The sequence below is a fragment of the Sphaeramia orbicularis genome, chromosome 7 (genome assembly GCF_902148855.1).
Source record: "Sphaeramia orbicularis chromosome 7, fSphaOr1.1, whole genome shotgun sequence".
In the NCBI taxonomy this organism is placed as follows: domain Eukaryota; kingdom Metazoa; phylum Chordata; class Actinopteri; order Kurtiformes; family Apogonidae; genus Sphaeramia; species Sphaeramia orbicularis.
The window spans coordinates 14,707,972-14,720,891 of NC_043963.1; the positions used below are offsets into that span (position 1 = coordinate 14,707,972).

General features: G+C 40.3%; 1 protein-coding gene across 5 annotated transcripts in view; it reads right to left on the reverse strand.

Annotated features, from left to right (window-relative positions):
* casz1 (castor zinc finger 1) overlaps positions 1-11,733 on the reverse strand; it is an 80,296-nt gene extending 68,563 nt beyond the window's left edge. For 4 of the 5 annotated variants that reach the window (XM_030138421.1, XM_030138416.1, XM_030138420.1 and 1 more), the window contains exon 1: positions 11,362-11,733. In XM_030138421.1, coding sequence (XP_029994281.1) covers positions 11,362-11,410 — 49 coding nt within the window. In that variant the 5' untranslated portion in view covers positions 11,411-11,733. The remainder of the gene's footprint in view (positions 1-11,361) is intronic. The other variant, XM_030138423.1, reaches the window with a different exon arrangement.
* Positions 11,734-12,920: the final 1,187 nt, after the last annotated feature.

Below are 12,920 nucleotides of genomic sequence, written 5' to 3' on the forward strand. Positions count from 1 at the left end.
TTTAAGTAACAATGTGGCGCAAACAGAAATTCAGTTGCTGTGGACTGGTCAGCGTGGCTATTAATGGAAACAGGGGAGACAAAGTGTGAGTGACAAGATCGGCCTCAGAGCAGCAAATAGCCCAGGAGCAAAAAATGACTGTCATAGTGCCATTATCTAAATCTGGGTTAAAAATATAGTAGTTCTCAACAAAAGGGTCACTTCTACTGATAGCTGGACGAATGAAGCTAATTAATGTCCAAATGTGCCAAAAGATATGATTGGAAAGTATAGAAATCGGGGACGGATAGGGAAACAGATACAAAGGAACCAACTGTGGGCGTCATTTAGAAGTGGTTTTTCGGATACCGCAGCGCACGAAACCTCACTCATCAACACAAAATGCCCAAATTGTTCCCGACGTGATCCCGTCACAGCGCAGAGACAGAGGAGTTGCTTCGGTCATCCGTTGATTTGATCCATTATGACTGTTACACTAATGGCATTAATAAGGGCAAAATTGCTATTTTGAAACACAGAATTTTCATCCTCTTCGTTTGACTAACCTTACAGTCCAACCCTGCGTGCATGTATGTGAATGCACACTGTGCAAAAGTGCATGTGTGTGTGTGCACGAGTGTGTGTGTGTGTGCACGAGTGTGTCAGTGCCCCCACTATGTAACGGCTATAAGGTCATCTCTATTTTCCAAGCTTGGTGTACAATGTCGTCAGATAGCGACATTTTACATGGTTTAAAAACAACAACATGGGCTTTGAAATCGGAGTCAGTGCTATTTTTGATACTTTGACTACAATGTTGTGGTCACCAGCTGGTTGTGAAAAAAATACTCCAACCTTATTTAACACTGTCTCAAAAAACACGCATGTGCAAAAAAAAAAAAAACATATACTAACACCGAACATGATTTTTGTCAACAAGAGCTGTTTTATTCAAGTGTGAAGTGCAGTTTTTTTTGTCGGTAGATGTGTCTATTTCCTGTGTATTTGTGCTGAAATGTGAGCGTGTGAATGCTCAGTGCTCTTCAGCCTCTAACATTGAGAGGAATGACACTCTGTGATCAAGGACATGAATTGCTCATTGATTTTTAGGGGCCAGCTTAACTATCCATTCCAATTGATTTTTAGCTTTGCTGGGTGTGCGAGTTATGGCAGTTTTAATGTATCATCTGTATGTGTACTCATCACCCACTGCAGGATTTATTTAGTCGAGGGGGAAATGCATATACAACACGGTGTGCAAATGTGAGATGTGGACTTCATTATTTTCTGTACTTTTTCTATTATGTATACCAAAAGGCATGCTTTTTTACACCAGTTCTAGACCGTGCACCACTGAAAGACAAATAACTATTAACATTCATTAAAAAAAAAGACAAGTTCAGGACTCTTTTCGGACTTTTGAGTCGAATAAAACAAACAGTCATCTTTTTTTACATCTAACAGGCTCCTGCCATAATAACTCATATTACCCATCAATTAACAATTCATATAAACTATTAATAATCTATGGTTTGATGATGTAAGAGACAAAGTCAGAGCAATGTGATCCAAAAGGCGCTCTAAAGTCATCTGTCAGGTAGAAAGTCATTAAAATAGGGGCTCGTTTTCCTGTGCCAAGCTTAGGTTTCACTGAGGCAGGGATACATTTCTATTCTTCAGCAAAAGGCTGTGCTCTCATATGATATCATCTCCTTTAGAACATTACTCTCAATGCCGTGTCTTTTTTGTCTTTTGTACTTTTCTACAATTCAAATTGCTCCTTTTTGCAAACGGTTTGAGTGAAGCGGTCCTCTATATGAGGTAACTCCTTTTGTTCGGTGAAAAGGACTGCATAAAGCACACTTTACTCCATCCTTTAAAAAAACAAGTCTGCTTAATTAATGTTTTACAAGTGCTGCTGTATTCTTAGTAAAAAAAAAAAAAAAAAAGCCTCTATCAAAGCCGGCAGGTTCAGATTACGTACGCTAATTGAAATTCTGAATTTCTAAGCCAACTTCTTTTTTTTCCCCTGCTCGCTCTCTCTTTCTCTCTCTCTCTTCCTCCCTGTGCACACAATAAAGCCCAGCGTTTTGTAGTCCACAAATGACATCAAATCATCTAAGTAATATGGGCTTTTCTTTTTTTTTCCTGTATTCTCATGTTCTGCTAGTGGGTTCATGAGACAGCTTAATAAAGCAGTAAATGCTTGGGGAAGCCTGAGAGCCTACTGTGTGTCTATGTTAACTGTGTATGTGCATGAAGGCACACCAGTGTCTATGTGCACTCGCATGCTCTGGTGTTTTACCTCCATCAGGGACCTCAAAGCAGAAAAGCAAAGCCTGGGTCTATACTCCCGCAGATTTTCGCAAAAGAATAAAGCCAAAATAAAAGCCTCTGAACAAAAGAGAATGACTAATACAGAAACCAAAGCCAAACCTAAGACACTTATCTCATGGGTTGACACTGATAGAGCCCATATTAATACAGATTGAGCTAAATGAATACGGTATAATTTACAGGTTATGCATGGAGGAAGGCAGGCTGTGTGAACAGCTGCAGGTGTGGAAGCAGGAGGCTGAGGCCGGGCTTGGACAACCATCACAAACACCAACAGCACAATGGAAGGTACACAGGTTTGTACGCACCGTTGACAGTGATCTGAGATGGAGTTGGAGATCGGATCAACTGGGATCTGGAATTAAATCTTTTTTTTCTTCCTCCGTATGCGCACGTGTTTTCTGCGTACAGAAAGGTTTCATCCTTCTCTTCCTTGATTATTTATCTAGCAAAGTAGCTGTAGCAGGCAATTACATAAATTACAGAGTTTAAAAAAATGTCATCCTTGATAACCTTTGCTCTGAGTTAATGATTGCAGAATGGAAAACTGCTTCTCTTCTCTTCTCTTCTCTTTTATATTTACCCAAACTCCCTCCTTTCAGAAGGGTATTATTTTATTGGCTTGTTTTGCAAGCATTATAACTTTGCTTTCGTCTCCCAAGGTCAGTTTCTAGTATGCCACGAGGTGTATTTACACATAGGTCTTTTCAGGTCAGTTCCATTGTATTTACATCAAATAATTTTTGATAAGGGATGTAAAAGACCTATAAACCCAACCTCATAAATGGGAGAGGTGTAGCTGAAATAAGGACAAAAGATCAACGGCTGAATTTTTTCTTATCTTAAGACACGTTGATATTTTTTTTTTTAGTCAACTCTCACTCCTACCACCTCAACCCCCCCTCCTCCCCCTCACCCACAAACCCTCACCTCTTTCCCTCTCTCTCTCTCTCTCTCTCTCTCCCTCTCTCTCTCTCTCTCTCTCCCACTTCTTAGATTTAGTCCAATGGCTTCCCAATGTGGCCAGAAAGCGAGCTCTTGTTTCATAGAGAAGTACCTCCCCTGTTATCTCCCTAGCACTATAATCACTTAACAAAGACTTGGGCATTTGCACAAATTAAAACATCAATAATGCATAAGTGCTTTTCAGTTTTGAGCTATAGTGTCCCTGTATTGGGATGAAATACCCCCTCTAACAGTGGAAAAACTCTTGCTCACCATCTTCTGTCCCACATCGGCTCATAGAAGCCACAGCCCTGCTTTGAGTAACACCCCCCCCCCCCCTTCCCTCCTCCTTTCGTTAAAAGTTGAGGCTAAAGCTGCGGTGAACGTTCGCGATCTGCTCTGGAAACGGGACAAAATGGCTGGGGCTGAGTGGGATGCGGAAGTTGTTTTAAAGCAAGAGGCCGTAAGTGGTGGTGGTGCATCAATGCAAACAGGCAACACCCTTGAGTGGCGCAGCGTGGCATCCTTCCATAAACAACACCACCGCCGTGTCCCCGACATTTATGATTTGTGGTCAGAAAGGCAACACAGGCCTGATTCTAATCCAAGTCTGCATGTTTGCCCTATCGTTACATGGCTAAATCTAACCCGACCTAGTCTCTTATTTTCTCAGATGAAAACACCAGACGTTTCATATGGTTGTCAGAAGAGAGCAACTCATATGAGAACATCACACTTGGAGAAGTAGGAAAAAGGCGGGCTGGGGGGGGGGGGGGGAGTCATGGGAAAAAAAAAGTTTGTAACACTTTGGAAACCAAGCTGTTCACGCTACTGTTTAATTTGAGGGAAAGAGGGGGGAAAAAAAACAAAAAAACAAAAACAATCATACTGTATGTAATACCAAAGATCTGGATATACATTGTTTTGTGCTGACTGTGGAGGAGTTAAGTATTATTATTGGACTTGTAAATCCATGACCAGTACCGTTCCAACGCCAATAGAGGACAAGCCATCCTATACAGATGGCCTCAAGGACAATTAGCAGTAATGATTGGTTGCCACATAAATGAGGGAAATTCTATTTGCTACTGCACTTGCTGATGATCACAGACCAAATGCCTCCGACAATAATATGGATGGTTGCTTTAAACTTGAATGTTACTTGTAAACGCTGGTTCAAGTGTCTCGCAAAAAAAAAATAAAGACATTTTAAAGCATAATGTGCAAAAACCACCTCGGAATAAAAGATTCATTAAATTGCACGGTGATGTAAAATATTATCTCTTCAATCATAGCCTTTCTTTCTCCAGATATCTTCATTCTCTCACCCCCCCCCCCACCCTTCCTCTGTCAGTTAGTCTGGCAAACAATCCCCTTGTTAGCAAACTGTTAAGACAGCCGCTTGGTACACAAATTGCGCTCGACCAAGCGAATTTGTTTTGCAAGGGTGACCTGTTTAATCATCTCATTTTCTTTGGCGGACATTTATTCATCTGGTTTCCACGGTTACAGAGAACATTAAGGGGCTACAGTAATAAGGCTGGAGAGTCAAACAGGTAATAAAAAAATTAACGCCATTTTCCAGCAGCCGAGGACAGTGGGTGAAATGAATCAAGGGAGAGGGGAGAGAAGCAGCGGGGGGAGTCAGGGGGTGGGGTGTGGGGTGTGTGTGGGGGGGGCTCCAATATTGTCCAAACAATAAGCCTTAGCGGTTATTTTACTCTGTAGATCAGGTGGTGCTGTTATGGACATGACACTTTGGGCACAGAGCAGGAGAGATAAAGCTTTTAAAGTGGCCGTGCTCCTTTTTTATTGTCATTTAGTGATTACATATCAGAACAATTAAAAGTTAGCCCAAGATATCTATTAACTTTGCTCTTTTTTTATTTCTCCTGCGCTTCAGAACAGAGATAATTTGCACTCTTGCCAACGCAACCTGTCAATAACATACAAGGGACAACATGACATTTAGAAACCCTGGTGAGAAATGCATTGTGGGATCAGCGTTGTCTCATATTGTCTTTTCAACAAACCGATCAACAAGCCGGAGAGAGAAAAAAAAAAGAAAAGAAGAAGAAAAAGACGATCGAGTCTGGAGAATTTTCAGTTTATTATTTCTCGCAAACTATTAAAAAAGGGTGACCTACGCACCAATTGAGGGACTCCAACTTCTCGCCAAATATAGAAAATTCCGGCACAATAGGGGGAACAGGTGCTGAGGGCCCACAGAAAGTGACGAAGCCGAAGAGCTGGGGTTGCTGCTGAATGCCAAATAAGGCAGCGAGACACGTTGCACAGAGGCACAAAACAACCTAGTGTAATGTGATTTTCTGAGCCTGATGACTGTCACCCGTTTCACTGCAAAAACTGTTCTCCGATACCACACTTCCCCCAAAAAGCGAGATAATATTTAAGGCTGGTTTTTCACGTTAATAAAAGCTCAACAAGCGAAAACAAGCAACAAATTTTATGCATTACTCATTTCTCCACTCCTTTCAAAAGTATTTCTAATTGACAGCAGGGCTTTGGCACTCCTCAAATATGCACAAATGTTCTCAACCTAACCCTTAATCATTTAAATCGTCTGGTTTAACCTGTATTTGGGCATTTTATGAGTCTGCCAACACCTGCCCCCCCACCCTTGCGAAAAACAAACGAAATTGAATTCTTTCTTTGTTTGATGCCGTGTTACTTGTGTGTGTATATACGTTGTTCCGGGGGTGGCTCCGGTGTGACTGAGGTCGAAGAGGGAAGCACAACTGATGGCAGACAATGTGTCTCAAGAGAGGGAGGGAAAAAGAGATGTCAGCCGACCCGGCTTCACACACACAGACACACACACACACACACATAAATGTAGGATACGAACATCAGACACACACTACACACTGCTCGCGTGTCGCAAGAGCGCTCTCTCTTTGCCTTCCTCATCCCCCGACTAAGGCAGGACCCCTGAGAAGCAAACTCCTCGACATACATGTGGGGTGAAATGCCCAAAAGGGGGTACATAACAGGCAGCAAAGAGAGAGGGGGGAAAAAAAAGTCTAAGCTGAGGCTATGGGACTGCCAACTGTTCTGCTAACAGCCTCTTAACAGGTGTGGGCTCTAGAACCATGTAATCCTATCAAGTTACCAACTAAAAAAAAAAGAAAAAAAAAAAAAAGGGAAAGAAATCCGACAAACTGCAAACTCCGAGGCTCTTCCCTTCCCTTCTCTATCTTTCTCCCTCAGTTGGCAGTGACAGAAATGAACAGCTGGGCTTCGGATTTATCATGTACAGACAGTAATTATTGCTGGTGCTGCCTGCTACTGACCCAAGTGAATAGAATGTCACATGAAAAAAAAAAAAAAAAGAAAAACACACGGCGAGAGAGAGGGGGGGGGGGGGGGACCTGAAGTTGAGGGGTTGCCGGGTTGGGAAGCGACCGTGTGGAGGATGTTTTCGCGTGTGTGTGCGCGACACAGAAGAGAGAGGAGGGCAGTGTTTAAACGTCACTACGTTCCTGTTTGCAGTCAATTACAGATGAGGACAGGGGTATTGGCTCTGTAACTTCACAGAGCAAACATTTTCTCCCTCACAGTGAAGGTGACAGGGAAAAAAATAAGGGTTTCATGCTTGTTTGCTTGTTATGATGATTTTTTTTCCCCCTCTTGTGCAAAAAAAAAAAAAAAACAGAAAGAAAGCCAGTTGAAGGTGTGAGAGCTGAAACAGAGATATGCAAAAACAGCAATAAAGTTAGGCGTGGGATTTGTTCCACTATCAATTCTTCTTATCTTTAAAGTTTATGCAATGTGTGTTTTGTGAACTAAACTTAACAACAACTACTGATAAATAAAAAAAAAAAAAAAAAAAAAAAGTAAGAGAAGCCACTGACACTGGACCACACAAAGTCTTTCCGTTATTATCTCAACCCAGCTTAACCCCACCTGCTATATTTGTTCCACTGATAAGAGGGTCAGCAGATAAACTATCAATTTATTACCCTTGTCAATCACTGTCGTTGTTATTAAACAGTTAATCCTGCGTCCGCCGCTCGCCTTCGGACACAGCCAGCGGTGCGAAAGTTGTGGTCTGTCACATTCCATCCCCACTAACCTACGGATGGGCTGGTTCGCACCTTAAAGACCCCCTGCCAAATTTAAAAGGATTAGTCACCACGTTTTGCTCCGGCTTAATCTCTCTTTCAGCTGGCCTAATAAGTGGGCTTCGATAAGCGAAGCATGCAAATTCATTCATGGCCAGTGGAGACCACGCTTTCAGACAAATGCGCCAAAGTCTTCCACTCTGCTAATTACCTCTTCATTTTCCCCTTTTCCCCTCTTATATAGCATATCAACGACTAGAGATTATTCCTCTCCCTTACTTTGCATGAAATTATAATTTCATATGTAAGATTAGGAAATCAAGTCATAAAGAAGAACATTACTGGAAGCTTCTCTCCTGACTCTGCACGCAATAATACATGACACGGCATATTCAGCTTTAGATTAAAATCAGGATTCCTTTTCTAGTGGGCTTTATATTTTAGTTACACTCATACAAATTTGAGACATTTTAAAATAGACAATTTCCTACAGAAAAATAATATTCAAAATGAAGAAAAAAATAGAATTTCTGTTTTACTTATTAAAAATGATATTTAAATTTTTTTTAAGTGTATTTATTTTTTTCTGGTGGAGTAGTTCAACAAACATGCATTATGTGGGATAGTAAAACTTGGCCTGTTACGTTTCAGATAATAAAGGCAATGAAGACCCAAGGTGCAACCTGTTTATCATTCTGGAATATTTCTTCTCCGAGTATTAATTAGGCCATTACTCCAGATTGGTGACGGGGAGCTTTGAGGTTTTAATTAGGTGCTGGCCACTGCATGAGTGCACAGGAGTGAAGAAAGGGGGTGGTGATGCCACTTGCCTCGCTCCTGGCCCATATCAAGTAGCCCTGAACACTTTGGCTACTGCGGCAAGATGCATGGCAGCCCACGTGCATCTGGACTTTATTTGATCGTTTGATCTCTGATGTTTCCTCTTTCTGCCAGTGAAAAAAAAAAGGCCAGTTGGTGTGATTCGGGTATTAAAAGACGGGGGTTAAGGTAATTATGGTGTTGGGTGGCTTGTGTCTGATGACTGGGCACATGCTCAATCAGGACTCAGCTGTCCCTCTCTTTCTGTCTAACCCCACCACCACCACCACCCCCTCACCCCCCCCAACCGACACATCACACACAAACACACACCTCCCTCCCCTTGTCTGCTGTCTATGTTCCCCCTTCTCTCCCCCTGCCACTCTGTTAAAACCAGGCATAACACACACAGCCTCGCGCAACATCAATCAAATACTGAGAGCGGACCATAAAACTACACAAACATATATGCTGCCGTTAACTACTGGATTTGACACTTTTTAATAGTTCCTCTCCGGCGTAGGCGTGAAATAAGAATAATACATTTTCATTTAAAAACAAACAAAAAGAGGGGGATTAATTAAAAAGACAATGTAAAATGTAAAGTTCTATTTTAAATGTAGAAATAAAATAATCCCTCTATTTTTTTATACATTAAATAAATAAAGCACTTTAATTCTACAGAAGAGTAAATTGAACAAGTATATCCAAATTAATTTTTACCATAATAATAAAAAATATAAATATATATCTGAATAAGGTACTGGAAAATGTTTTAAGAATGTGGATGTTTTTCCTCGGTTGACAAGGCGATACTAATCACCTCGTTGCTGAGAAGCACTCTTCCCTGACAAGGCTCCTTAGAATACAAGGATCCCCCAGGAGAAATCGGCATGAAAGAGGTTAAAGACAATGACTCGCATTTTTTCCCTCCAAACGTCTCCCTGTTAAATTTATTTCAAAACTCTGTTAATCTGCTGTACACAACATTCCCATTAGCATAGCCCGGCCCCCTAATAAAAATTCCAGCTAGTTTAATTAAAAAATGTAAATTTACTGTCATCCAAGGAGCAGCAGAAATAGGAGTGCAACAGCATATTTTATTGCTTAAGACATCAAATTGATTCAGGTTATTGCTAAATTGTGATAAAAGGTTATTGAGGGCCTTCCAACCTGGGCTTGTTTTTTCTCCCTCGTTTTTATCCTGGTTTTGTGGAAGGCCGTAAAAGATGGAGAGGGCCACAAAGGGTTAATGAGACAACTCAGTGAGGGAGAAGGCAATCAACATTATGACTCATAAGAGGGTAGAAAAACATTTTCCAAGCTGACGAAAAAGTTTCAAATTAGGGTGTGTCACAATAACAGTTGTACTTGTTTGTTATTATTTTAGACTTGATAATACAGGACACCTTAAATAACCAGACGTAATAACCGAGCCCTCATGTCTGCCTCTGCTGTGTGTTTGTGAAACCCTGCTGTCACACATACAACCTCTCAAAACTTTTATTAAATAACAAATATAATCAATACAATGTGCTTCATTTTTTACTTTTTTTTTTTTTTTTAATTAATACTGGCATATATGAGTTAAAGCAAAACATCCACATAGTACATGATATGTAGAACGGCACAATTACACAACTAGGAAACTGTTGTTAAAAGGATCTGACAACATAAGTGTATGCTACCGGAAAATATACATATTAAAAATATGAGCCTGGATAAAACCTAGCTCTAATGATGTTTAAATTACAACTTAAATTTTTGCTCCATAATATGCAAAGACAAAAAAAAAAAGAGCAGCATGTTATGTATAAATATATCTTGAGCATCATTTCAGTAATATAAAACAAGCTGATATGATTCTAAAAATAAGTGTTCTTGAAAAATCCCCTCTGCCTGTACTAAATATTTATACACAGAGTGAGTTCAGAATAAAGTAGGTTAAAACAGGCCTGATAATCACAGTCCAAGGAAAGTCATGATGTGTCTAAAAAGTTACACTTCAGTTATGTAGTTAGATTTATGGATAATGAAAATTATGGAATATGTAGGAAATATTATACTCACACACACACACTCTTACACACACACACACACACACACACACATATCTATATAAAGGAAGACAGTGTATTTAAAGTGAAAACACACTCATACCAATCAGAACCAAAATGTAAATGTGAAATTTTAAAGCAGATGTAAAAAAAAAAAAAAAAATCTTCCCTGTGAGTGAAGTGATGTGGCGAAGAGTGTGGCGCTTAAACACACAAAGTATAATCCACTTACAACAGGGCAAGTTTATCCTCTAAAAGTACGCACACATTGACGGTTTTGACCGAACTGTGACAAGTGTGATAAAATTTTAAAACTCCATAATCCACCGGTAAATTTGAGCAAAAATGTGGAATATGGCAAACGATAATTATTGAATATTTTGGATAAATAAATGAAGTTGTAATTTTCACGTGACCTGTTTTACACTCATTTGATTCATCAGCATGTTTACGTATTAATGTGATACACACCTGTGTACTGTATATTCACTAATTAAGTACCTGTAAAGGTGCTAACGCTACTCCTGTTCCTTTTACATGTGAGACAACATAAGCAACACAACAGTTTGTTTGCTTTGTCCCCTTGGCAACAAACCCTTAGGCCATTCAATGCACCCTAATGGCACTGCCACTGCCTCTGTGGGCAAAACTAATACCTGTATTTGTACAGTATCGAAAGCGAGCGCATTCAAGAAAAAAATAGATAAATGACAGGAACCAAACAGGCAAGAAAACACAAATGAAGACAGAGAAAAAGAAGATGGAAAAAAAAAAAAAAAAAAAAAAAAAAAAAAGACTTGTGCTGATTCTCATGGTCTGATGTCCTGAACTGAATTATACTTAGACAAGAGAAAATGAAACTGGCTTTGTGAACTTTCTTCACATGTGGACTGTATGTTAACACAGCGTCATTACTCGTCTGCTGTGGAAATCATATTTGATATTGCAGTCACCTTTAGGCACTGTCAAAGCTATAAATAAGGGTGTCGCAACACTTCAGTATACATACACGCTGGTACATAGTTTAATCATGAACAACTTCCCTTCTCTGTATATTTAGTCAGAGATAAAGGCACACCTTAAACTGTCAGCTAATAAAACATATCAGGCAAAGAGAGGAAAAGAAGAAGAGTACTCACCATATTCAGGGAAGTCGAAGTTAAATCCTCTCAGACATGTAACTTTCATAATATTACTCAACTCTGTTAGAAAGTCATTCGAATGGAGGCTGGTGGAGGGGGGAAACAGAGCGGAAAAGTAACTAGATAAAAAAAAGGGCTTCCTTCAATCATGCACTAAACTCCTTGACATGTAATCTGTCAATAGTTTGTTGCTGAGATAATGCCGGCTGCCACGAGCGGATTTGATTGGCAGCTTAGGGTCTGGCCCCTCCTTCCTGTGGTTTGACGGAGGGTAGGTGAAAGAATATGTAGCCTCCCCCTTCCCTGCTCTCTCTCTCTCTCTCTCTCTTTTCTCTGTGTCGCTGTCTCTCTGCTTCTCATGCGCTGCCGCTGCCTCTCTCTCTCTCTCTCTCCCTGCTGCTCGCCGTTTTGCTCCCGTACACACACACACAAGCACAGACCAAGCTGTTGGTGATGTTGTCTGAATAGGCTGATAGGAAATTATGGCAGAGGAACCGGAGCAGTTTTTTTTTTCCCTCCCTCAGTGGGCTGGCCTTTTCCATCTTTGTGGTCTTCTAGCCTTTCAACTCTCTTGGGGTGGAGCCTCCTCTGCCTCTATTCAAATGAGGGGAGTACAACACTTTAACAAAAAAAAGAAAAAAGAAAAAGAGGAGCGTATAGGAAGGAAAAGATAAAACGTTTGTTGAAACATATTATAGTGGGTGTAATGCACGTATTTAACAAGAAAAAAACTGTGACTCAAACGATGATATCTAAGTAAAAACATGATGCAAATCTGTTACCGAACGTCCAAACACATCTAAAAACTGAGCCAAAAAGTTTAACTCGATGCAAATAATCTTCAATATCCATTTTCCCGACATGTATGAGTTTCTTTCCTCTCGCAGCTCGCCATTTTTTCCGTCTCTCCCTCTGATAAGCTATCAGTTTTTATTGTAATTTCAGGTGAAATGATAAACGACAGCCGTTACCAGGTGACAATGAATACTTTATAAGACAAACCCCTTATTTGCCTGGCAGTTTCTTCCGCAGTGGCATGCAAAGTGCCTCAGGAGCATTTGTACATAATGCCCATATAGTGTAAACATGGCTCGGTGTCAAGAATGTGGAATTCACAAAGTTACGGAAAACAACGAAAAGAGTATAAAGCTCTAAAGGTCACTGGGTATTCCTGTTTTCCGCTGAATAAAAGAGGTTTATAACCAGCGTTTACTGGTTATAGAAAAGAGGAAATGAACACATTTATGGCTGTGAACCATAGTCCCAGCTTCAGTTCCTGAGTGTTGTTTGCAAAGTCCAAAGTATGTACATAAAACAGGTTTTGGTTGATTTGAAATTATGATGACTCATCCTGGTTAATAATGGAAAAATAAGCCCCGTCTCCTCCCATCCTTGCTGACATAAAGCAAAATGTCCTTAAAAGGTTTTCTATCAAAAGGTTCCACCCTTGACCTAACATTGTACTGTAAATACTACTTCACTTTTTGTTAGCCATGATAATAATTGAATTGTTTTTCTTGTAACCTGACTTGGCAACCGGACAATTGCTTTTAGTC